At 44.1% G+C, this 27,421-nt stretch overlaps 1 protein-coding gene across 1 annotated transcript in view; it reads right to left on the reverse strand.

The window, feature by feature from the left end:
• SLC26A7 (solute carrier family 26 member 7) overlaps positions 1 to 21,643 on the reverse strand; it is an 85,914-nt gene extending 64,271 nt beyond the window's left edge. The window contains exons 1-2 of the mRNA XM_056854552.1: positions 21,445 to 21,643; positions 6,665 to 6,775 (exon numbers count right to left, since the gene is read on the reverse strand). Of these exons, the coding sequence (XP_056710530.1) occupies positions 6,665 to 6,775; positions 21,445 to 21,637 (304 nt within the window). The 5' untranslated portion in view covers positions 21,638 to 21,643. The remainder of the gene's footprint in view (positions 1 to 6,664; positions 6,776 to 21,444) is intronic.
• Positions 21,644 to 27,421: the final 5,778 nt, after the last annotated feature.

Raw genomic sequence — 27,421 nt, forward strand, 5'->3', positions numbered from 1 at the left:
TGAGCAATTCTGAGCAGGTCTATTCAAAGGGGCTTACTCCCAGGAAGGTTCTTTTAGGATCGCACTTTGTGTGTGCATGTGTATGCACCTATATGTGTACACATAAACTCTCAGATGCTTGATGGAAATATTTTTTTTATATTAGTCAGTGATATTACAATAAGTGGCTTCCATCCAACATGAAGAAGTGAGCTGTGATTCACAAAAGCTCATACCCTGCCAGAAATTTTGTTAGTCTTTAAGGTTCTACTGGACTCTTGCTCTTTTCTAATCCAACGTGAAAGATCATCTGCTTTGTACAACAAGGTACTGGATACAGCAGCTCTAGATCACTGGCCTGAGAATAGAGGGAGAAGACAGAAAACCACACAGGGTCTGTTGCATATGCCTCCCCAATCTTCACGCATTGTAACAAGGCCTCTGTGACTAAAACTAGAGATTACAATTCATAACGCAGCTGCCACCAAAACCAGAAGTCACATATTCAGCACTCTAAAGCTACATAAGGTCTACTATAACTTACCTATGGCCGTGACATCCTGATGTTGTGAGTTTTCCTATCTATCCACTGGTGGAAGCCAGTGATATAGTTGATTGATGGGAGAGTGAACAATATTGTAACATCAGGGCATAGGTAAACTGTATTAGATATTACAGAGGGGAAAACAGATCTAGACACATACCTGCCATTTTTGGCAGCAGTAGCAAGTATACCATAACATCAATATCTGGCCTGTGTTCTTGTGCATATTCTAGGCACTATTGTGGAAGTAATATATGTAACCCAGGTTTATTCAGCCAAGTGGGAGTCATTCAATGGAACTAATAGGCCACAGCAACTATAAAGGCAAGTTACATAATCAAATTGGAGAATGTGGGAACTTTGAGCTAAAACTGTCCCAGGAGAAAAATCTGGTGGTTTTGAAAGATAGGTTCCCATGCTTGCTATGACTCTTAAGGGGAAGTTTTAATCTATGGCTTTATTTCCAGATAAAAGTGTTATTTTAGCTCAAAAAACAAACAAACACCGGGGTAAGATCCAAAGTTTCCCTTGTGTTTGCTAAAGGAATCCTCCACTTCTGGAAGGAAATACCATAGGAGCCAACTCTATGGCTCAGCTCTAACTTCTTGGGATCGCCCAGCTCACTCACTTCAAAGAACTGCTGCTTCTTTCGTAATGATCACCACATTCATTTTCATTTATTTCAACTAGATGTTGCCTAGTTGGAACTATCACTCATTTTGAGGGCAAGTTAACATGATGGGTTTGCTCTCTCGTTTTGGACCTTAAAGCTCAAACCAGTAGCATCAGGGCCAAGATACACATTATGTTGGTGATCTGTGATTGGGTACCCATCTTTTTTCTGCAACTTGGGTTAAAAGTTACCCCAGAATGGGGAAACTAAGCTGCTGCACAGGACTGTACTGAGGACAAAACAGGAACAAAGGGTGTTTTCACACCTACTGAATAATCCACTTTCAATGCACTTTAATGATTATTTGCAAGTGGATTTTGCTGTTTCACAGAGTAAAGCCCAGCTGTAAAGTGCATTGAAAGTGCATTATTTGGCATGTGTGAAAAGCACCATAGTAGGCTCATGGGCACTACTCTGAGCACCTTAGAAGAAGAGCAGAAGGATATTCCTTCCCTCGCTTTTACCCCTGGTGGGAAAATCAAGTCATTTATGCATGGGAGTTTTACCTGAGGTTCATTGCTGGCTAGACCACACCCTTTCCAGTTGGGAATCTCTGCACCAAGCTCTCTCCAAGCTCAAATCAAATCCTGCCCCTTTAAATGCTGCTTTGTAATTGGCTTACTTCGCAGTGCTCACTGTAAGAGAAGATTCCCCACCCCACAATCCAATTGCCGCATAAAAAAAGCATTTTAAGAACAAAAAAACAAAGCAATCTGAAAGAAAGAGGGGGGGAGAAATCCAATACTCAGTTTTAAAAAGCCTTTCTTTTGCTCAGAAAGAGACCTGAGGAATCATTTGAATCCCCGCCTCTTTACACGCTGCTTTGTGATTGGCTGTGAGAGAGGCCAATCTTCCTGTGGCCCGTGCTTTGCCTTCTGCATGGAGATTTCAGCCAGGCTGAGCTCAGGGTACAAGGAAGAGGCGGGTTAACAGAGGAATGATAAGACCCGGACCTTGCAAGGGCTGACAGCGAGGTCATTTCTAATGGATGGAAAACAGGTGCAGAACTCCAAGGAACAACTGAGTCACACAGGGGGCGAATGTGAGTTCAAGTATCCATGCATAAATGACCTCAGAGAAGCAAAGAGGGTGCCTCTCCCCCACACATACACACACTAATGCTTACAAGCAGACTGAGGGGTGGCTTCAGTTGGAGTGATGACGTAGAAAAGAGAGCCAACCCCCCTTCCCCAGCCCTACTACCCTTATTTACATAAACCCCACCCCGCACTGCTATTTAAGGCTAAACTACTCACACAACAGGATATCAGACCACAGATCCCCAACATCATGTGTAGTTTGTGTTTCCCTGGTCCACAGCCGCTTTGGGATGGCAAAATTTGCAATGAGCAAATGGCATAGAGAGAAGGGGTTTTAAAAAAAAAAAACCCTTCTCCCTGTACCGTGGCCCAAATTATACTCCTTTCCCCAAGGTTGCTTCACAAACACACAACAAATACAGTTCTCAATTCCTCCTCCAGCCGCAGAATTCTTCTTTAAAGTCTACACTTTCATTTAGGAAACTGTCGAAGTCAAACCAATATCAAATTGTACTGCTCAGATATTCCTTTCCTTAAAATTAAACTGCATCGACTATTTCTCCAAAGTACCAGATGGCCTGAAAGCTTTTCTTGTGAAAACCAATTGTCCAGCTCGTCCCAGTTGGACCATTATTACCCTTTAAATGAAATAACGGCATAACGTCTACTTTGCTGACTCAGAGCCATCCTAGCTTCCAAGGATCTTGCCACAGAATCCAAATCCAGTTTGCCAGTGACTCGCAAGGGCCTCGGACAATATGCTTTGCATACGTTCCGATGCAAATTCTATGTACTTTGGACTGAACATTGTTTTCCCAGCAGACCGCATGGCTCCTACAGAGCTGTTAAATGTAGCACTGAATGCACATTTTGGCACACAGGCCAATTTTCAAAAAACCACGCAATTACTCAAAAGACAATGATTGCTCCAAAGAAAGAATAACAACAACCAAAGGGAATGTGCAGATACTTGGGCTTTTCAAACCCTGTGGGGTTAGCTTTGTGTGTGGCACCACACAATTCTGAGTTTCCAAGGAGAAACTCCTCTCCTTGTGTTTGAAAGGCTCCCACTACTCATTCCCTTCCTCCATCCTTTCCAACACATATTAACACAAGAGAGGCCATGACCCCATAACCAACTCTATTGTTTTCGGCAACTGGGACCAGATGGTCTTCTCTGTGAAAAACCTGCTTCTCAATCTTGGGTGGCCAGTGTCTCAAATTATTATCTTGAAAGGACCTTTCTTAGGTTCATAATAAACATTATTGGAATGTTCATGGGAGCTGGCAAATTATTTAGGCGAATTTTAACACAGCAATGTACAGGGAGCCTGTTGTTTTCTGGTAAGTGTAGTAGAAATGGCCAAAAATCCTATGAACGAGTTTTGCAGCTGTCCTCTCTGGCTAAGTAAATTCTGGGAGATCTGGGGACAGTGTCTTGGGAAGGCAGAGTTTGGGGGGGGGAGAGCAGCAGGGATGTGATGCCATAGACCCCGCCCTCCAAAGATGCCATTTCCTCCAAGGGAACTGATTTCTGTAGTCTGGAGATCAGTTGTAATTCTGAGGGAATGCCAGGTCCCAGCTGGAGGTTGGTAACCCTATCTCGTTTACTAGGTCATGACCAATTAAACCTTTGTTTGTTTGTTTGTTTGTTTGTTTATACAGTGCAATTTATGCACATGGAACTTCCGAGTGGGTTATAATGAATATGAAAGGTTCATGCCTTGGAGAGTGTGCAGTCTCAATGCCAGAAGAGGGAAAGTCGACGTCTGCATTCAGATGTCAAACCAACCAACCACAGATGTCACCGAGCAAACAAGTCTCAACTCCTCAGGGTCAAACCCTTCTTCTCCTCACACACTGAGCTGTAACTGAATTCTACATGGTTTAAGGAGTCATTCAGATTGTAGTTTGTCTGTAACATCAGAACAGAGCTGAAGGGAGTATGTGTGTATGCATGTATATTTGTATAAAATCTTTATAGCCCCACTTTTTCTCTTTAGCCCAAGGTGGCTTACAGTCATGAACCCAGGCCAAATAACATCATTAAAGCGATATAAATTTACACTATGAAACTACAAAGCAACCACAAACCAATCAGATGGCAGAAAAGGTTAGCATACTTTCAGCACAATCCTTTGCAGAGGCCCACTTCCAAGAGAAGGGGCTGTTCAGCTTTTGCCCGGCACCATTCTCCCAAAGTGAAACGGGCCCAGGGAGCTGCTTTTTGACCCGCTGGGGAAACTGACATGTATAGGGTTGCCAGGTCCCTCTTCGCCACCAGCGGGAGGTTTTTGGGGCGGAGCCTGAGGAGGGCAGGGTTTGGGGAGGGGAGGGTCGTCAATGCCCTAGAGTCCAATTGCCAAAGCGGCCATTATCTCCAGGTGAACTGATCTCTATCAGCTGGAGATTTGTTGTAATAGCAGGAGATCTCCAGCTAGTACCTGGAGGTTGGCAACTCTATATTTGTAAGTTCCCCTAGTGGACAAGTCATGGGTCTGTTGGGCCTGGGAGGGGGAAGGCTAGATATCCCTACTTGGACACTAAAGTCCCAGCTCGAATCAGGCCTATGAATTAAGTTTGCAGCTGGGAACTCCCAGACTACACCAACAGGAAGTCCTGAACGGGGCTTATGATGTTTGTAATGTGTCAATTGGCCCTCATTACAATACAATAAATCTGAATCATTCTTTGGGTCAGCAGTACAATTTTGGGGGATGTGAGTGATATAGTGTGAGATCAAGGAGATGCAGCCACAGAATCCCTTGCAGTCCTGCAAGCTACATAATATGTAGGGTTGCCAACCTCCAGGTGGTGTAATAACCTCCTGTTATTACAAGTGATCTCCAGGCGACAGAGATCAGTTCCCCTGGAGAAAATGGCCAGTTTGGCCATTGGACTCTATGGCATTGAAGTCCCTCCCCTCTCCAAACCCCACCCTCCTCAGGCTCCACCTCCAAAATCTCCAGGTAATTCCCAACCCAGAACTGGCAACCCTAATAATCTGAGAGCATAAATCAAGAGCCTGGGGTGAAGATCTCGAATTGCATGCAAGGTTCCCAAGCTGGCCTACAGTTGCCAACCTCCAGGTGGGGCTGGAGCATTTCCAGAATTACAATGGGTATCACAACTACAGAGAGGAATTGACAGCTTCGGAGGGTGGACTCACATCTTTGCTGAGCTCCCTCCCCTCCCCAAATGCCACCCTTCCCAGGTGCAGACCCCAAATTTCCAGAAATTTTGCAGGTCAGAGCTGGCAACCCCAAACTGATCACTTTAGCCGTCCATTTAACAGAAGGAGTAATCAGAGAGCGCAAACAAGTCTCCTGCATCAGCCCGCCTGGCCGATGGTCACCTGTTTCTGGCCTCTCCCCCATCAGGAGCCAGTCATCCTACAGAAGAAGAAGAAAGCCAGAACAAGACCCTTTTCATCGAGCAGCAGCTCTTACGCTGTCGGATCCTGACAATGTAGTTTTATTCTGTTATATGCCTAGTGGGGTTTGTTTTTTTAACTGAGTGTGTGGGCTATAAAATACCTTACATTAATATATGCATAAATAATGGCGAAGAAAGAGAAAAGGGGGCCTTTTGTGTAAAAAACAAAAAAGAGAGCAAGACACAGAGGGAGAGGGAGAGTTGAATTGGAGTAAGCCAAATGGGAAGCAACAATGATCTTTTTACAGTCCTGAAGCAGCCCAACATTATGGTGTGTGTGTTTTATTTGTTTGTTTTTCCACAAAGAGAAATTATCCTTGGCTGAGCCCTGCCTGGTAACATTTTACCCTAGAGCAAATTTATACAGAGTTAAAGTATATTAGTCTCTGGTAAAAGGCATTAATGAAGGAAGTGTGGGGGCAACATTAAATTATAGATGCAGGACCAGTACCAGTTTAATCTTAATAATGCTTCCCCACACCCCAAATAGTTTCCTTAAACAGAAAAACCGTCAATTGCCATGAAGGAAACAAACAACAGACAGTAACGGCCATTTTAGATGTCTCTGAGATGTGAGTCTCTCTCTCTCTTCAGAAGGGTGACCATGGGCTTCAATCCTACGAACACTTTCCTGAGAGTAGAACCTATGGAAGAAAACGGGACTTACATCTGAATAGACCTGCCTAGACTCTTTCCACTGAGGAGACACCCTGCCAAGCACTGCTGTTCCACGGCCTCCATTGGCTTCAACCGAATCGGCATGAAGCTTTTGCACATGAAACGAGATGGAACAACCACAAGGCTGTAGGGCCCTTTCATGCGAGTGCCAAATGGAATTTAATAATGCTCCGCCCTTTTACAGGACAATAGGCCTGGTTTTTTATTTATATTTTGGGACGGTTATTCAATAGAACCGCACAATTTCCAACACAAAGACAGTCATTGAATAGACCTGCTTTTATAACTGGACCGCATGGATTTGAAAACACTTACCTGTGGCGACGTGGCGTCCCATTCCGAACACAGCATAAATAATAGCAGGGAAAAGAGATCCATATAAGCCAAATACAGGATGCACTGAAGACAGTATAGCAAAGGCGAGCCCTGCAGGACAGAGAGTAGGAAATTTGAAACAACATACAAAATTATATACAATACAGAATACTGAATTGTATGATACTGACTTACACTGCGTCAGACCATTGTTTCTTCTGGTTCAATATTTCTCTAACCATTTTATCTCACTCTTCTTCCAAGGATCTCATGGTGGCAACACAGTTCTCCCTCTCCCCATTCTGTCCTCACAACAGAATTGCCAGCCCTGCTGCAGCGAATCCCAGAAGCTTTTGGGGGGCCAATCCTGGAGAAGGAGAAGGGCAGACACTGTGATATCACTTCCAGGGGAATCACCCAAAAGTGACATCACAGCCCCTGTGCCCGTCTAGGAATTTCCCCAAACTCTATGGTCAACGCCACAGAAATTAGGGGAAGTTCCTAGAGCATCATAGATACTGGGCTTTTCCTCATTCTCATTTTCCTCGCTTGTAAGTTCCTGTTTCTTCATGTGTGTGTGTGCGTGGGGGGGTCTGTTCTGCACATGATTTGCTCCCTCTAGTGGATTTGATATCACACAGGTTTATATCCGGCATAAAAATCTACAGTTTAAATCTGCAAGGAAATATGCCAGACATAAACGTGTGTGATATCAAATCGACCACTAGAGGGAGCAAAATACTTGTGGAACAGAACCTACACACACACACACACACACACACACACACACACCTAAGAAACAGGAACTTACAAGCGAGGAAAACAAGAATGCAGAAGAGCACACTTTGATGTTCGTCCCCTCTCATTTTTTCTCCCACTGCTCAATTGATCAAGCATGGGCAATTGGCAGCAGGGCAGGAGTCTCCGCTTGCCATGGGTGGGCAAATGTGAGATGGAAAGAAAATGACTGGAATGTCGCAGACTGCGTATTTGAATACTGGCCTCCCAAGTCCTGAGAGCTTCTTCACACTGGAATAATATTGTCTGTTCTGACCATCTCTGGTCCTCCAGGTTCTCCGGCAGAAAAAGGTCTTCCTCAACATCATCTGTCTGGGATCTTCTAACTAGAGAATCCATTTAAATCATTATATGATTATAAATCTGTTGTTATTATTAAGGCACTTAAGTGCCTTCCTATTCAGCTGCGATCACACCCCATTTTTCAGGCTCCCTTAGGAGTAAAAGGTGATTTTAGAGTTCTGGAGGGTTGTTATTGGTATGTGACTCCTTGCCATAGGAAAAGGTTGTAGGCGATCATTGGAAGGGAGCTCTGGTCAGGAGTTATTGCTGTGACTCAAGATAGAAAGAATCATCTCATTTTCCCAAGACAGCAGGGAAAGGAGAAGTGTGAGCCTGCACCTGAAATCCTTCCACGTCTTCCCAGCCTTTCCTGGCGAGGGAGTGTCCTTCGGGGTTCTGAACAAGCAGAGCTGGCTGCTTCCCACGGGAGCCTCTGGAAGGTGTAGCCGGGCTCTGAGTGCTATTTTCATTATGCTCAAGGACATCTACGTCCTAGCCAAGCCGGCTCAAGCAGCCTTAACGAGTAACAGAGTCATCAAAGCCATCTGAAAACAAATTCTGCCTTAAAATGAATCACAGTCGGACATTTGTTTATGATCAAGATCCTCATGGGAATAAACGGAAAGAACTACACGTTGGGAAAAGAGGGACTACTCTGAACATAAAACACTGCTGAAAAAAGAGCATGCGCTACACACTCCAGGGGTGACGTGCAAAAACCAAAGAGGCGCCAGAAGAAATCTCAACAATGTAATATTAAGTCTGTATTAGGGTTGACAACCTCCAGGTTGGAGATCTCGTGCTATTACAACTGATCTCCAGCCAATAGAGATCAGTTCCCCTGGAGAAAATGGCCACTTTGGCAATTGGACTCTATGGCATTGAAGTCCCTCCTCCAAACCCCGCCCTCCTCAGGCTCCACCCAAAAATCTCCTGCCAGGGGCAAAGAGGGACCTGGCAACACTTTCCATATAAATATTTTGAGGGTTTGAAATTGCTGTTGCAATTTCGGGGCTTATTTACATATGAGGCTCAAGAGCTCATTATGACTTCCCTTCCACAGCATTTAAACGAGCACAGCTTGGGGAAACTGCCGATGAGGTGACAAGGAATGAACAGCCCAACCCTCGTAGGCAAAAGGCACAACCCAGCAATTTTGAAACCCCATCGGTTTCCATGGGTAAGATCTAAGGGCCTGCATCACTCTCCCCTTGAAATCAGTAGGGTTTTATTTATTTATTATTCTCCAAAACAGGGACTCAAACACTGCTTATGACATGACAGCATACACCAGGGGTGGGGAACGTCAGGCCTGGGGGCCGTTTAAGGCACTCGAAATCATTTGGTCTGGCCCTTCGTGGGTCCTGGCAGATCTCTAGCTCAGAAGGATCTAAGACTGGCAATCTGCCCCCTCCTGCGGTCAGGAATAGCCTCTATTCAAGGCAGATGGGAGATTGTTATGCTGAGAAAAAAAAACCTTCTTTCCCCCCTTGCAGAAGAGTCGTTAGCTATGGAGCTGCTAGGACCACCCAAGAACTGTGTTAACCCTTTCCCACCCGGGCCATGGAGAAAGGTATTTCCTCTGTACTACAAGAGGGCTGGGGGTGAAAGTGGCGACAATGGAGGGGTTAAAGGGGGCAGGGCCAAAATGTGCACACCGGGGAGGGGGAGTTCTTAGCCAGTGTGTCCTCATTTCATCCCTGCAGGCAGAGATAGCAGGAGCCGGCTGTAGAATCCAGCCCCAACCATGTGGAGCAGGAGCAACTCCGGCATGTGGCTGGATGGCTATGTCCGGGTGGTGCAACAGACCATCCTGTGCCACCAGGTGGGTGAGTGTGCCACTGGTTGGATGCCTGCCTGATTGCCCGTGCCGGGTGGGGGGGTTGTCCGGGGCACCTGCCTTCTTGGGGCTTGGTCGGCTAATTTTTAAGTTGATAATTTTGTATGGCCCGCAAATGATGTTATAAATATCCAAATGGCCCTTGGTGGAAAAAAGGTTCCCCACCCCTGGCATACACTGACAACCATCGAAGCAAAAAGTAACTCAAAGCAAAACAGCAGCACTACGTTCCAAAATCATTTCTCTTGCCTCCCTCCGAAGCTCTTTCAACAACTTTTCAACAACACCCAATTTCCCCACAAGACAAAGTTTTGATGTTTAGGCTGTATGCATCCAACAAATCTGGCAAAATGAAGCAGCCATCACACAAGGATAAGCAGGATAAGCCTGGGAAGTTATATCTTCTAACACCCCATCATTCTTGCTTTCGAAGGATTTCCTTCTGCCATTGCAATATGTACCAACTTTCCGATGGTACCATGTACTGTTCTTAGGCCAAGAGGCCAGGGCACTTCAGCAGGAAGGGGAAGGTGAGAACAATCAGTTCCATGAAGACAACTGTTTGTAGCTAACCACATATCAGAATTGGGTTCATATTAAAAACAAGCTAATTTCGGGGTTGGGGAGGCATCTTGGATTAGCCAAGTCTCTTAAATGAGCTAAGGAAAATTTATCCCACACCGGAAAAAGCCTTTCAAGTGAAGCAGGTTTGGATGAAAGATTTCCTAAGTACCTTTTTGTTGCTATAAAGATAGTTTTAAAACATAGGCTTCGATCATGCCTAAAATTTCTGAGATATGATTTTCACTGATTCCCACTCCTGGCAGCAGACCTCCAACCTGGTCAACGTATTCCTGGGGATCTTTCGACCCACTCACGAAAAACATTTGGGGGCATTTTGTGCTGCATCAGGAGGGAGGAGGCTAGGAAATTTTAATCCATGAATGGAAATCCCTACCAGCCACAGAAATTTCAGGCAGTATCAGGTCCCAGACCACAGCTGTTGAGTACCAGGGTCCTATTTGGATGAAGTGCCTTCCCTTGGCCTCAGAAAGGGTGGGGGGAGGTTCAGCACCACACTTAGGGTTTTGGAGGAATGTCTCTAGGGTTGCCAGGTCCCTCTTCGCCACCGGCGGGAGATCTGATGTAATAGCATATCTCTAGCTAGTATCTGGAGGTTGGAACCCTAAATGTCTCCCTTGCTGTTCCCCTTTCTCACCCTGAGTGAAGAGCCAGCAGACTGCTGATTGTCAAGTGACTGGCTAAGTGCTAGCTGACTTTAAAAGGTAAGCCCATGGCCCCACTGAGTAAGGTTGACAATCTCCAGGTATTAGCTGGAGATCTCCTGCTATTACAACTGATCTCCAGCCAACAGAGATCAGTTCATCTGGAGAAAATGGTTGCTTTGGCAATTGGACTCTATGGCATTGAAGTCCCTCCCATCCCCAAACCCTGCCCTCCTCAGGCTCCACCCCAAAAACCTCCTGCCGGTGGCAAAGAGGGACCTGGCAATACTACCACTGAGCCTAATGGACACTGGCTCAGACACCATGGAGTGCAAGAAGGAAGAGGGACTGGTGTTATCATTGTGCTCAATGGGTGGAATCCAAGCCATTGTAGAGAAATGAAGTCAAAGGTTTTGTACCAACTAGGGATTGACATTGGCCCTCTTCTGGCAGGAATCCTCCACCAGTACTGCCTGTTTCCCTGCCAGTGCTCAGTGGGACAGTTGGGGGAAACGGGTGGGGGGGGATGGGATGGCATTGCACTATGCTACAAAACTGAAAGCAGCATCCCCACATTGTGCAACATTCTACGAATCCTCCCAATCTCAATGGTAATAGAGATCTCCTGCTGACATCACTTCCATTTTTTGCCCAGAAATGACATTGTGGTGTCATGCAATGCTGTTCCTGCATGTCTCCACCCACCCCACCCCCAATCCTCAGGCCAGGTGCCAGCCAACCCTAGTATCTACAACATAAGTCCTGGTTTCATTTCTGAAGGAAGTAAAACAGGCCTAGGTTTAGGCAGGAGTGGAAAGGGAAACTCCTGGTAGTCTCAGAACTGGGATTTGGAAGCATCTAATAAATGCCTCTGAGATAGTTGAAGAAGGTCAATATACAAATTTAACAAATACATCCAACTGTATCCATCATATTTAAATGCACGCTGAAGCATGTGAGGCCAACTGATTGCAGAAGAATGTCAACAAACCCAACTTTTTCAGGATGACACCTCATGGGACCAGAGAGCCCACATATTTCACTAGAGTGTTAGCGTCTACAACGAACGTTCCTCTTTGAAGCTTAAATTGACACACTTTGCCTTCTGGAGTATCAGAAACTGCTGGATGCAATTCTCATAGAGACGCAATTCATTTCTCCAGTTTTTAAGTATGAGTTTGAAGTATGTGCACCAGCAGCCTGAGAAAGACTGCCAGATTCTAGACTTCTATGCCAACTCATGAAGTCTTAAGTTCCTTGGCTTTTGGCAAAACCCACAAGCCAGGTCCAAGATTTAGAGCTGCCTTAGGTAATAGATGGGCTTCATCCCACAGCCCCAGGCTGGAATCCTTTCCTGAATTTGTTTTAAAAGTGTCGCTCTTCTTTGTTCTTTTTTCGCTCCTTCAGTTATTCTGTGCAACTGAAGTTCGAGGGTCATTTTTATGGCTTCGGAAAAATAAGGAGTTAGCGAAAGTTATATTATTAAAAATCATAAGCCTCATGGGAACCTGAAGATTAAGAACCAGCTTCTCTACCTGGCATGTGTGATTGTGCTCTTGGAGAAAATGATTGTGATATAAGTGGAGTAAAACTTGGAAAGCACTGATCATAATAAAATCTTTCTGTCCTCAAGCCAGCACATCTGGCCCAATGACTGCTTGGGGAATCACAAATGTGTTAGAAGCAGAGCTATGAACTTTAATCGATTGACCTGTTGGACTGCCAACCTCAAGGTGCTCCTGGAGGTCTCCCAGAATTACATCTGATCTCCAGACTACAGAGATCAGTTCCCCTGAAGAAAATGGCTGCTTTGGACGGTGGACTCTATGGCATTATATTTCATTGAAGTCCCTCCACTCCCCAAACCCTGCCCTCCCAAGGCTCCATCCCCAGATCTCTAGGAATTTCCCAACCTGGACTTAGCAGCCCTATCTATGCTTTTCATTTTAACACTTTGATAGCAGGTGAACTGATCTCTATTGGCTGGAGATCAGTCGTAATAGCAGGAGATCTCCAGCTAGTACCTGGTGGTTGGCAACCCTAGGTCTATAGCCTTGGCAAGTTTTTACCAGCATACTAATTAAGCGCATGTTGCTTCCTGGCACAGGTAACAGGCCACTTCAAATAAGGTGCTGAGCGACTGTAAAGTCTATGGTAGCCAAATGCAGCTTTGGAAGCTCCTGGAGATTTAGGGACAGTGTCTGTGAAGAGGGTAAAGAGGGAGCTTAACAGGGATGTAACGCCGTAGATCAGTCCTCCAAAGCTGCCATTGTCTCCATGGGAACAGATCTCTGTAGTCCAGAGATCAGTTGTGATTCTGGGAGAACTCCAGGCCGCAGCTGGAGTCTCAAGGATAAGTGCTTTTGCCTCACCTGCGTCATGTTTGAATCAGGTGCAGCCACCACAGAGAGGCTGTTTCAGAGGCAGCCTTGTAGTATTTCTAACTTGCAGAACAGGTCTAAAGAGTACCTTCCATCCTGGCAATTGTTGGGATTCTAGGTCCTTTTCATAGTACTTATTTTTATTGTTTTAAAATTCTGCCTACAAGCCAAACTGAGCGGGAGGCTAGCCTAAAGGCACGATAGAAACTGTCTGAATCAATACATAAATCAAGGTAAGCCAAAAGCATTTTCAACTTTTCCGTCCTTTATGCCCTTTTGAGTAAGGCCCACTTTTGTCACCACATTCTTAACCCTTCTCTGTCCCACAATGTGACATGCTGTAGGAAGGGTCTACAAGCTACCTGTGAGAGTGCTGGAGCTTGGAAATCAATTTTAGGAAAGAAGACTAACATTTGGAAAGGGTGCTGCTTAGTGGCAGAGCATGTGCTTTGCATGCTGAGGGGTCCAGGTTCAGCCCCTGGCATCTCCAGTTAAAGGGAACTGGGGTAGCTTTCCTAATTGCCCAGGCCTGGTGAGGAATTCCCTGCCCCCAGCCCCAATCTCCCACCCTTGAGAGGGAGCAGGAAAAAGATGGGCCTCCATAGTGAGACTGGTAAAATTAGGATTGCCAGTTCCATCCCCAACAGCATAAGGAATATTTGGGGGATAGAGACTGGCAAAATGGCATACAGCACAATCCCATGATGTCACTTCCGGCTAGGAATCTGGAAGTGATGTCACCACATCACAGAGTTCTCTAGGATTTCCCTCCATCTCTATGGATGGGAGTTTGCAAGATTCCTGGAGTGTTGCACAGCATGAAAATGTCACTTCTAGGTTCCTAGCCAGAAGTGATGCTGCACCCACTCCCATTTTGCCCCTGCCACTTCATTGAATGAATGAATGATTGAATGAATGAATGAATGAATGAATGGTTTATTATGGTCACTCCATTGAGGGCTGGCGGGGTACAGGGAATGCCAGGGGAAATTCCTAGAGTGTCACTTGGAAGTGACATCATAACCTCCCCAAACTCCACCCTCCCCAGGCACCACCTCCAAACTCTCCCAGTATTTACCAAGGTACTTTTGGCAAGTATATGATGTGAATGAATTTTATCTGAGCACTGGAAAAAAGGCAGATTCATGTGGTAATGAAAGCCAAAAATTGGCTTTATGCCTTTCTTGTAGCCAAACGATATGTGATGCATAGTTCCATGTTGCTTAGCTCCAACAACTTTTTGCTTTCATTTGCAGCTGCAAACTAATGCAGAGGCTGTGTTGTGCCATTTTCCCATCAAAAATTGTCCACATTCCTACTGTTTTTGTCACAAAAGGCAAAACCTGAAAACCAGATTGGGGCAGGGTGATTTTTAGCAAGAAAACAGCATGAGAGGAAAACCAACCCCTTCTCCTCCTTATGATGGCCTTCCACTTTAATTTGCAGTGTTCAGAGCTGCATTTTGAAGACCAAACAAGCTCAGAGAGCGATTAGATTATCAATCACATTTTTAAAATATCTTAAAAACATTTCCCTAATCCTGTAAGGGCCCTGACCTGGATGGCCCAGGCTAGCCCAATCTGGTCATATCTCAGAAGCCAAGCCAAGCAGGGTTGGCCCTGGTTAGTACTTGGATGGGAGACCTCCAAGAAATACCAGGGCTGTGACATAGAGGCAGGCAGTGGCAAACCACCTCTGAACATCTCTTGCCTTGAAAACCCTATGGGATCGCCATAACTCAGCTGTGACTTGACGGCTAGTAATAATAATAAATTACATTTATTTACCTGCCACTCATTTGTGATTTGAGTCTCTTGCCTTGAAAACCATACTGGATTGCCATAAGTCAGATGCAACTTGACGGCCCTACACACACACACACACCTGGAAGGAAGTCAGAGCGATATAAAAAAGTCTACCCTCCTCCTTTATATCCTCACAAGAACACAGTGAATGAAGTGAGGTGAAAGAGAGGCTGGCCTGAGGTCATCATGGATTAGCAAAAATCTGAACTCATCTCCCCAGTCCTCACCCGACACTCTAACCACTACTCCCACTGGCTCTCACAGCTGGCTGAACATCCCCATACAGTTTGGCCCTCAGTTTTCTAACTGTTAGAGACCAACATGTCAATCTGAGGACATAGGATCAGCATCACAGGGCCACCAAAGTTTAAATCAGTAGTGCTCGGAGCAGCTCTGGGCATCTCAGAAACACTACCAAAATCTCTCTCCCCATTCCAGAGCACTGCACTGCTAGGGTTTTTCATAGAAGAATCATGGAATCATAGAAACATAGAGTTGGATGACCCACCAGGGTCATCTAGTCTAACCACGAAGGGACAAGGGCGAAGGGTTCGAATCCAGACGTGGGTTCCAATCCAGTGTGTTTCTCAAGCACACTTATTTAAACCATTGGTATTATTCCTCGAGGATCCTAAAGCACTGCTTAGGTAATGTTTGTAGAAGACTACAAATAATAGCTCTTTGCTTGTAGAAGACTACAGCTGCCTTATAATAGAAACAGTCAGAGGTATGTGATTGACTGACTTCGTATGTTGAAGGTTTAAGGTATAAATTGCAAGATGCAATTGCCCGTTGTATAAGGTACATTGAGCCCGGGCAAAACCAATGGGTATTTCCTTCTGTATAATGGCTAATGGCCTATTAAACAAGGAAATAATGGCTAATGGCCTATTAAACAACCAAAAGATATGGTTGAGCAAGCAAGCAACTCTATTTTATGTAATAATGATATGCATTGATGAAATGTACAAAGGTACTGGTATACAATACTACATTCTGGGTCAAAGATATCTGGATTATTGTGGTTTAAGCTTATATGAGAAAATATATAAGAAATGAAATAATGCAAATGTAATGTGTAATTGTTTATATTAGTTATCCCATGAAGGATACAGATGGTTGCAGAAATATCTGCTACTCAATATTCTGTTTCTCAATATGCTATTTTTGAGATTATTGTACACAGGGCAATGTCTGCTACTGCTGGATGGGGCAGCACAACGACCTGGGCATTAAGATCAATTATAGTGGTGTGTTTGTCACTCCTAAAGTTGTAGGAAAGTGGAACGAAAAAAGGCAGAGTGACATGTGGTGTGACTGAACTCCTATGTGTAATACTTACGCTATAATCTAAGTGGCTTTTATACATTATAACTAGTTGAAAATATATGAAGAATTATTGTAAAATGTCTCACTTTCTATCTTCACATAGGTTAAGTGAAGTTAAGGTGTCTAGGAAATTGGCTAAAAAGTTTGGCTTACAATACTCATAAATCAGACATATACATTCTAGATATTAACTTAACAGTAGGTTCAACATGGAATTTGGAGAGACGTCAACTCCAGCTGGAACAAACTGAATATGAATGAATCTGATAAAGCCAATAGTTTGGAAAGAAGATTGCCAATGAATGATATTAGGCATTCCTATGTGACATGAGAAGAGTCTACATGAATAAACTAGATGAATAATGAGATGGATGCTAAGAAGCATGGCACTAAAGCAACATCTTGGAAGATGTAAGTACTTTATCAATTCTGTACCCTACAGATATTTTTATCTTACAGTCCTGGACTGCAAAAATGGACTTAAAGATGGACTTCAGATGGAAACAGAGGCTTTCTGAATCTGTACCAGGCCTAATGAACTCTTGCTTCAAGAGAAGAATTGAAGAAGCAGATGGAACAGTATACAGGAAAAGGAGAATGCAGAGAAGACAATCTGACGTGTCTCTAACCTGAAAGATATCCTATGACTTGGAAAGAAAAGTCTATCCATCTACACAAGAAAAGCAAGTATATTTCTAAGAAGAAATGTTATGCTATTAATATTCTGGGATTCCCAGACTACTGTTCTTATTGAAAAACTACAAGCAAGATTTTTTCCCTAAGATGCTGATAAAATGCTACATCAGTATTATAAATCTGAGACATCAGTGTAGAAAAACTAAACAGGATAATGATGTTCTGACTGAGTGATGCTCTGACTGGAGTAAATGTTATATAATGTCATATGAACTATGATGACTCTTTGAAGAAAATATATTCCTGCAGAAGATACAAGTCTTCCTGTGAAGGTTATGCAAATAATGCATCAAACATATATGGAGGTCTTCAGCAAATGCAAATATGGAGGTTTACAGTGTTACTAAAGAAAATGCACTGCATCATTACTTCAAGGAAAAGTACTGAAGAAACAAGTTATGAGAAGTTATATAATGGCTTGTAATCTACTATTATGATGAAGTTGCTGACTGAGAAGAAATGCTACACGTAACTGCGGCAACACGTAACTACAATCTCATTCCTACTGAATAATAGCCAAAAGAAGCTGCAAGGTCGACTAGAACGGGACAATAACACATGAAGCTCTTTTTAGTTTCAAAGGCTAGAACGGGACAATAACACATGAAGCTCTTTTTAGTTTCAAAGGAAGATATGCAGACTCATTTTGGGAACACATAAAGAGGTCTGAGTTTTGTAAGTTCAAAACATATACACTTAGTGTATACAGTTCCTTAATTTTAATGATACCTTGAAGAGTGAAGATGAAATTGATATATTGGTAAGGAAATTATTTGTATCATGTATTTTGTACAAGAATTGAATGAAAATCCTCATGCACTTCAATGTACTGTATGAGAATGTTATGGTACTCACAATCTGTAAATTGTGTGGTCAAAATAGCAAGGAAGGCTGTTTTGCCATCCTATATCTCTATAGTGGGAAGAATACCCTCTGAATACATCTCTAATGGAGGGGGAAACTCATGCATAACTCCAAGGAACAACCGAGACAGAAGGGGGTGAATGTGTGTGAAATTACCCATGCATAAACTACCAGGGTGTCCGGCTCAATTCCCTACGGGGAATTCCCCCTACGGGGGAAGATGAGGAATAGGGAGGCTCAAAGCAGAAACAGCATTTCACAGTGGATCTAATTAACAAGGAGTACAATCAGTGAAAATGTCATCCTAATTGGCTGGAAAACAAAGAAATTACAGTGTATCTGCATGTGTTGCTTACTGAAATGTGTTTCCCATTGAAACCAATGCAAAGGACATGAAATGAGTGAGCAACGTAACGAAATGAGAACAAAATTACACACTTAATAGCAGGGATGCTTAAGCTAGTGAAAACGGAAAAGCTACTTGAAGAGCAAATATTGGCATGTGGGAACAGGATTGGGATGATGGGAAATTGAAAGTTGAGGGGTATTCAGTCCAGGGGAGGGAATTAGTGACTGAAGACAGCAATTATGTTGGTGATGGGATTTTGGCAGAAAGATGCAGCAAGGTGGCACACTGGGGTTGAATGGTAAGGGTTTTAGAATTGAGCCACCAGTCCTATCAATCACATGAACACATAAACCTGCTTTATACTGAATCAGACCATTGGTCTATCAAAGTCACTGATGTCTATGCTGACTCACAGGGTCTCAGGCAAAGGTCTTTTGCATCATCTACTCCTTGATCCTTTTAACTGTAGATGCCGGGAATTAAACCTGGGACCTTCTGCCTGTCAAACATATGATCTGTCACTGAGCCCCATATCAATTACATTAGATCCCTCCTCCCCATAAAAGCCATATCCTGAGGGAAATGGCCTGAGATGATCATTTGAATGTATTTCTCTACTGGTTTTAGCCCAGAGTATGCTGCTATTGCAACAGCCAAGAAGCCAAGAAGAAGCACTCTTTTACACTGTGAAGAACTGACTTGTGAATTCATTGCCAGAAGATGCAATGAGATGGCCATTAGTTTAGATGGTTTAGGCAGATGCCTGGAGGTCTAGCTATAGTATTGGCTGGGATGGCCGAACAGAATGGCACTGCTCAGATTCAGTAGACCACTTTCATGCCCCGTTTGTAAGCTTCCCAGAAGCCTCTGGCTGCCCACTGTTGGATGCCAAGGACCTTTGGTCTGAACTAGCCCAGTTTCTTGTTCTCTTGGTGTCTTTCAACACAATGCAGCAAGCCATGCATACCCAACAGATCTTCCCAGAGTCTTGTGAGGGAAATTTTGTGAGGAAAGGGGCAGTGGGTGAAGCAGTGGGGCATCCCCTCCCCTTAAAATCTGCTACTTGAGGCCACTACCTAGGGTTGCTAACCTCCAGGTGGTGGCTTGAGATCTCCTGCTATTACAACCGATCTCCAGCCGATAGAGATTAGTTCACCTGGAGAAAATGATAAAATGGAAATTATCAAGTGAAAGAGAACATCACCTGAATTTTTTAAAAATGTAACTGGGAATAATCTAAGACATCGTTTGTGGAGAGTCACAAAAAAGGCTGGAGAGAAGGCCAATCAAGGCTTTAGTTCAATGTTTTTCCCCTGGATTATAAAATACCATTATTAGTAGGCTTTTAATTGCAATTATTGTTTGCAAGTATACCAGTAAAACAAGATCCTTTACAATACTACAGTATTAAGGAGTTTAAAGTCAAATCATGCCAATGCAGATGTTCCTAATTACTCCAAAGGCACAAATACTTACACAAACCGGTTGGTTCCAGCTGCAGAATAATTCAATTAAAGGAGTGCTTATAATGTTCGATGCATGAATGAGAACTGGGGCTAGCTATTAAGAGAATCTGCTGCAGAGCGCTTCCGAATGATGTAGAATCCATTTTGGATGGGGCATTTTACTTGGGGTTTCCAGACGCAAGTCACAATAATGTGGCAGAAATCACTATTTCTCCGCAAAAAAGAAAACTATTTAATGACTTTGTACTTTTCACCTGCTTCCAGATATATAAGCTGGTAATAGTTTCTTCTTACCTGCAGCAGCCAAACCAGATTGGAGTTTCTCTTGGTTTGTATTACAGTTTTTCAAAACAAATAGGTAAAGGGATACAGCGCATCTCAGGGGACAAGAAACTGGAAGAAAAGGCTTTGGTGTCAGATGGCAACGTAAGTCCCACTGAGGCACCCAAATCTGTGTGCTTCGCTAGCTGTAGCAAGTAGCCAAAGAGGTAACACCAGCATTTGTCCTTCCTTGCACCAGAACGGCATTCATTTCTTGAGATCTTTCTACCCTGCCTTTCTCCCCAATGGGGACCCAAAGCAGCTCACGCCAGCCTTCTCTCCTGGATTTTGTCCTCACAGCAACCCTGTGAGGTAGGTGTGTAACTAGCCCAAGCGGTTACCCTGTGAGCTTCTATGGCTGAATGGGGATTCGGACACAGGTCTCCCAACTCCTAGTCCAACACTCTAACCACTATAGCACACTGGCTTTCCTTTTGATGAGGAAAGGAGAAAGGCTCTCTGGAAAGGCAAAGGCAGGCATGGAGCTCTTTAGAGTTTATATAGCACAGGTGATTTGAGGAGTCCTTTTACTGACCCGGTAACGGAAATGAGCACAACTGTGCTATCCTCTTGCTGCTGTTGCACGGCCTGACAACTGCTGCCAGATCTGTCAAAGCAACTCAATTCATACAAGGTTCTGTTTCACTTAATTAACAAGTAAAGCCTCTCAACATAGCTATATCTAGGGGTGGGGAGGAGAAGAAGAAGAAGAAAAGGAGGAGGAGGAGGAGGAGAAGAGGAGGAGGAGGTTTTTATATGCCGACTTTCTCTGCCATTTAAGGAAGAATCAGACCGGTTTACAATCACCTTCCCCTATCCACAACAGACACCCTGTGAGGTAGGTGGGGCTGAGAGAGCTCTAACAGAGCTGTAACTTGCCCAAGGTCACCCAGCTGGCTTGGTGTGTAAGAGTGGGGAAACAAATCCAGTTCACCAGATTAGCCTCCGCCACTCATGTGGAGGAGCTGGGAATCAAATCTGGTTCTCCAGATCAGAGTCCACCGCTCCAAACCACCGCTCTTAACCACAACACCACGCTGTAGTAATAAAATAGTAATTCTCTTACATACAGTGATAGATGGGGCCCAATTTATATGCTGGGTCTATACACATACACATGCACAAATACAAATCAGTCAGATTAGCCGTTGCTGCCTGTTGCATGTTCAAGGTGATCAGTATCGTCCCACCCCCTGCTGACACAGCTTACATAGGAGAAAGTCTGCTATCTTCCAGCAAGCTTTATATTCAAATCCTATGCATGCTTACTAGGGGGTTCTCCTCATTGGCTTCACTGGGACTTGATTTCAGGTAAGCATACATAGGGGTTGAAGCCTAAGTTGCAGAGCGTGTCCCCAGGATCAGGGTGACCACCTCCCTCAGTACTCAATGCAAGCAAGCAAAAGCATCATCAAAACAGTACCTTGCGTCACCTGTTGGACAGCCAGCATCATCCCAGAAATCGTATCAGGGACCAGGTCTGTTTTCCAGTTGTATTTGGGAGCCCACTCCAACAGAGGCAGCCTCCGAAGACCCCACACTTTGAAATCTTTACAGCGAAGGGCATGGATCTTCCTCCAGATGGCATTTTTCTTTTTTCTCTTTGATCCTGTCATGCTTATTCCAGAATGTCCCCCCCCTTCCCTTGATAAAAAATCCTTCTTCTGTAGAAGCAGACAGGGGGAAACCCCGCAGTAGAAATACACCAGGTTGGTATCAGTTCCCACTTATTCTTCTGTTAGGTCACAGCTTTAGATCTATTTTTTTTAAAGAAAGAAATAGGAGCACTTGAGCTCTCTCCCTCCCTCCCTCCCTCTCTCTTTCTCTCTAGTTTCAATGTCAAAGGCTCACTAAGTATGTTTGCTTTCACCCATGCAAATGGCTAAAGGTTCCTCATGTTCAGCATAATATTTTTCTGCCCTTGTCAGAAATGTGGTCTCAACCTTAGGACAGTTTATGATTCTCTTTGCCGTCATTCTCCTCCTTATATTCACTGAAGTGCTTGTTCTTTTGGCCGGGGTCCAGCATCAAAAAATGAGGTAGTGTTGGGCGTCTGTTCGATGTGGGATGGACTATGCTAATACAATCAGGAAGTGCCCAGCTAGACAAGAGTCTCCTTGCCAGCCATTCTTTTCGAAAATGTTTTCTGTGTCTGCAGAAACATGACACAGAAACTCTTTCCCCCTCCGTCCAGGAAGAAGGGCGACCGAGGCATTTAAAAAGTGCTCTGAATTCCTGAGGCTGGCAAGCACGTTCTGTGCAGTGAGCTGGATCTACCTCCTCTGGCTTTTGCTTTGTTTCATTTGCAATGTAAGACTTTAATGAGAGCGTTCCCTTTGGAACGAAGAGCTGAAGAACTAGGCTGCCCACTCTTGGCACGGTTGAAACCCGCTGAAAACAAAGAGGCAGATCTTTTCAGGTATGCTGCCTCAGCGAGCCAAATTAAGATACCCGTTGTTACTTTTTTGACAAAGTGAATGCCCAAGATTTTTAAAAGGTGCACTTGGAAACGTAAACTATGAATGTGGAAAACAGGTATTTGAAATCATACGTATTAAACACGATGGGTAGCAGTGTTAGTCCGTCAATAGCAGTAGAAAAGAGCAAGAGTCCAGTAGCACCTTAAAGAACAACAAAATTTCTGGCAGGGTATGAGCTTCCATGAGCCACAGCTCACTTCTTACACATACACATACCTTTATTGGCATAATCACAGCTCACTTCTTCACTTCTATCTGAAGAAGTGAGCTGTGGCTCACAGAAGCTCATACCCTGCCAGAAATTTTGTTAGTCTTTAAGGTGCTACTGGACTCTTGCTCTTTTCTACTATTAAACAGATAGTCTTGCCAGAGGGCCAGAAGTAGCTGCAGCCCCCTGTTGAATGTATGATCAATGAACATGTGAAGCTGCTTTCTATTGAGTCAGACCACTGACTCATCTAACTCATTGTCTCCACTGACAGCGGCGTTCCAGGGTCTCAAGTAGCCAAAGACCTTTCCAATAGATCTTTTTAAAAGGAAGATGATGGGGTTACACTGGGGAACTTCTGCATGCAAAGCATATGTTCTCCTTCTGAATCACTGCCCCTTCTCACAAAAATAATGGGGGTGGGGAATGGCTTTGTTACTGTTTAATACATGAAATGGTTCTTCATGGGCTGTATGCAATAAAGATCATGTGCCATAAAAGGAAAGGGGTCAAAATGAAGCACATGTGGCCCATATTCCAGTTCCCTACAGCTCTGATCATGATCTTTGCCACAACAACTCCATGTTGTTTTTTTCAAGGCATGTTCACTAAGGGGATTTCTGTGGGTCAAGTGCACTATGTGAGTGTGCCCCACAAATATGATAGCACTTATGCATAGCCTGCAGAGACCTCCCATGTCTGCACATGCCAGATTCCACGAGTCCTGGAGAGATGCTTAAATACCAGCCAGGTCAATTTGCATCATGTTCACTGGTTGTGAGCAGAGTACTGGTGTTTCAACAATCAGATTGATAGTTCATTGATTTGTGCACAGATGTTTGGCTCCAGGATCAGAGGAGCATGCTGAATATATTAGGTGCTTTGGAACACAGGCAAGACAATGCTGCTGCTGTCGTCTTGTTTGTGGGCTTTCTAGAGGCACCTGGTTGGCCACTGTGTGAACAGACTGCTGGACCTGCTGGAACTTGGTCTGATCCAGCATGGCCTTTCTTATGTTCTTAATTTGTTTCACTGTATTTCTTACTAACCATGCAGTATAGCACAATTGTCTTTTTTTGTGCATGCACATTCCTTCTTGCTGTGTAAACTGCTCAGCTCAGCAGGCAATTGTTTAAATAGACAATTAGATCAATCGCAAATCATATAAATCAGTCATTAATAAATAAAGGATCTAGTCATCAACTAAATCCTACCCTGCTGAATTACAACTAATAATGAAGTTCAAGACAATGCATTCTCCTGGATTGAATAGAGATCTGGGATTCCTGTCTCATTACCAATGCTATTTTCTCCACACCTACCACCCCTCTGCATATCACACCTAATCCAATCATGCCTGGAAATGTCATTTACTTGCTTTTGACATTTACATTGCCACTGTGTGTCTTATTCACTCTGCTCTGCTTAAGGATGGACTCATATTCTAGTTGTATCTGAAGTGAGCTGTGGCTCATCAAAGCTCATACCCTGCCAGAAAGTTTGTTAGTCTTTAAGGTGCTACTGGACTCTTGCTCCTTTTATCTACCCTTTGGTGTTAGCATTTAAGTATTCCTTCGTGATACTAGTGGTCACCCATCAGTTTGAATCAGCAGCATCTTTGCGCTGATTTGTGGACTCTGGTCTGGAGAACAGGGTTTGATTCCCCACTCCTCCACATGAGCAGCAGAGGCTAATCTGGTGAACTGGATTTGTTTTTCCACTCCTACATATAAAGCCAGCTGGATGACTTTGGGCTAGTCACAGCTCTCTTAGCTCTCTCTCAGTGCCACCTCCCTCACAGGGTGTCTGTTGGGGGAGGGAGGGAAGGTGAATGTAAGCCGGTTTGATTCGTCCTTAAGTGGTAGAGAAAGTTGGCATATAAAAACCAAGTCTTCTTAATGTTGGGAAAACTTGAGGCAGTGCAAACCAATTCAGCAGGGATTTGTGGCAGCTCAGCACGAACCAAACAGATTGAGCGACCAGCTCGCATCTGATTGCCACCTTAGAACAGAGTAAGTCCAACAGTCAAATGTATTTGCGGTGAAATCTGCAGCATCATTGGAGCAGATAACACAAAGCACTTAGGGGAAAGGAGCATTCTCTGGCTTCTCCACTAAACCACGGCTCAAAATAGCAAGAAGCCCTAAGCAGGGTCTCTTCTGTTTACCAGCATGCAGATACAGTCATGGACTTTGGTAACAGTTCTTTTTCTGGTTGCATCTTCACATATAATTGTCACAACATGACTGTTACTGGATGAACTGTGCCCAGGGCCAGAAAAGAGATATTTGAAATTCCTGTGAGATAACAGATAATTTTTAGGTGGGAGCAGCCAGTTTTTTTACATTTCTGTCTTGAACAAAGCTGAAGTTTCCTTCGGGTTCCTAACTGCCAGAATCAGATGTTGAAACTCCCTGGCGATTTTTCAGGCCCTCCAAGTATGCAACTATGGGGTGCACCTAAGAAGGAACTGTGTTACAGAGAACGAAGCCAGTGCTACTGATGCCTTAGAGATAGCAATGTCATTCATTTGCAACAGACTTTATTCTTCCCCTTGGGGACCCCAAGTGACTTACAACACCATTCTTCCTTCATTTGATCCTTACAACAACTACCCTGTGAGGTAGGCAGAAAGAGTGACCGGCCCAAGATCATCTTGTGAGCATCCATGGCAGACCCAAGTCCTAGTCTACCACTTTAACCACTACACCACAAACTCAGTTGACCAATTGCATTGAAGGTACACTGAAATGAAAGAGGAGGGAAACAGCACACCATGGGGAAACTGCACCCACACAAGGGATCCCTTCAGAATGCAGAGAGGCCAGCCTGCACTGCTCGGATGCACGAAAAAGGGAGAGTCCAGATGTAGTATGCAGCAGAGATCTGATATGGGACATCTGGTTCCCACAAAAGACCCAGATAGATGCCACTGATCTCTCCAATTATTTGCATGCCCACAGGCATGACATGTCACACCTATGCTCATTGCTCTCAGTGGCCTTAGATGCACCTAACTCGAATTGGGCTGCTAGTATACAAGGGACCCACATCTTGGTACAAATGCAAATATGGCTCCTGGACGCACCAACACAACCTCCCTTATTACAGTCTACCCCTTCCTGCCATATCTCTACATGTGGCGGGGCAGAGTACAATTTTCTGCCTAATATTAACCAGGCAAATTAAATCCGAAGTGAAAGGTCAGCCACTAGAGGTCTCCGCAGCAGCGCCCTGAATGATACCAATTTGCCTCCCTGTTGCCAACTAGAGGCCAGAGGAGTGAAGAAAGTAAAATTAATGGCAGAAGTTGCTGACAGGTTGCCTTTGCTAAACAGATGAAGCTGAGTCAAACCATTGGTCTGTCAAGATCAGTACTATCTACGTTGACTGGCAGCAGCTCTCCAGGGTAGAGGTCTTCCTCATCACCTGCTACCTGATCATTTAAATTGGGGATGTCAGGGACTGAACTTGGGACCTTCTGCATGCCAAGCAGATGTTCTACCACTGCGCCAAAGGGAGGCACTACCCGCCCCTCATTTGCTTCTCAAAGCAGCTGTCTAGGAAACACAGTCAATCAATCAATCAATCAATCAAAACCTTTAATGGCATATAATATCAGGCCAACACAGTTGCTGAGCATGGTCCTAAATTCTCCTTCCACTGGAGATATGGACACTGCTCCCCTGCATTTTTGTAGAAAGGATGTTCACAACCATGTGCTAAAATACAGGGAACTTTAAAGTAACCCAACAAGAGAGCAAGAGAGCTGGCCACACTGGAAAACTGGAGAACCACAGTGGATAGAATGGTACATAGGATGGTATTTAACCTAATCTGATTTTTAAATAACGGCTAAATCTCTCTGCAATTTGTAATGTAGAGTTTGTGCCCATCACTCCTTCTTTCTACTGTCTTTTAGTGCTGCTATTGGCAATTTGCACAGCTCCATGGAGACTCTTTTGAAAATGTCTTTAATGCCTAGTGACTTCTTAATGTCCCTCTACTTGTATTTCTTCTTCCAGACACTCAGAAGCTATCTTACTCCTGTGACTCCAGTATAAATGCCTAGACATTTAAATATCATGCAATTTTATAATGGCATCAAAACAGCACGGAAATAATGGCACTTCTATTTAAAAAAAAATATACACTATGCATTTATGAGTCCTGGAAACCATTAGGCAACAAGGTGCCAGCCATGTAAAACATAGCATATAAAAACTCATTAAGGGTTGTTTTTTTCCCATCTCAGTGGGTAACGAACAACATTCAAACTAATCTCTGCAGCATAACAGATTCATTCATCTCTCTCTAAAATAGGGTCTCTAATTTTGACAACAAACCTTGATGTGTTAAACGGAGAAAGAATGACACCCTGAAGCCCACGTCATGTTTTGTAGAGGTTTGTTAAGTTATGCATATGTGGAGAAAATGGGGAAAGAACCCGTTTTCTCTTTGATCCATCATAGTCGAACTTGGGAGCAGCAGATGCAGGGCAGAGAAACTAAGCTCTTCACACAGGCATCATCAACTGGTGGAATTCACTGCCTCAAGATGTAGTTGTTTGAAACAACCTGAGCATGGATTAGAGAAGCCCCACAAACATACCTTGAGAGATCGTGAGAAATCCAGGGTTTATTGTTCAGTGTGGGCTGAGCCCCGGGAACTGTTTCAAATGTCACCCCTAAAACATGTGACATTATATTAAA

Source organism: Euleptes europaea, chromosome 8 (assembly GCF_029931775.1).
Source record: "Euleptes europaea isolate rEulEur1 chromosome 8, rEulEur1.hap1, whole genome shotgun sequence".
NCBI lineage: Eukaryota > Metazoa > Chordata > Lepidosauria > Squamata > Sphaerodactylidae > Euleptes > Euleptes europaea.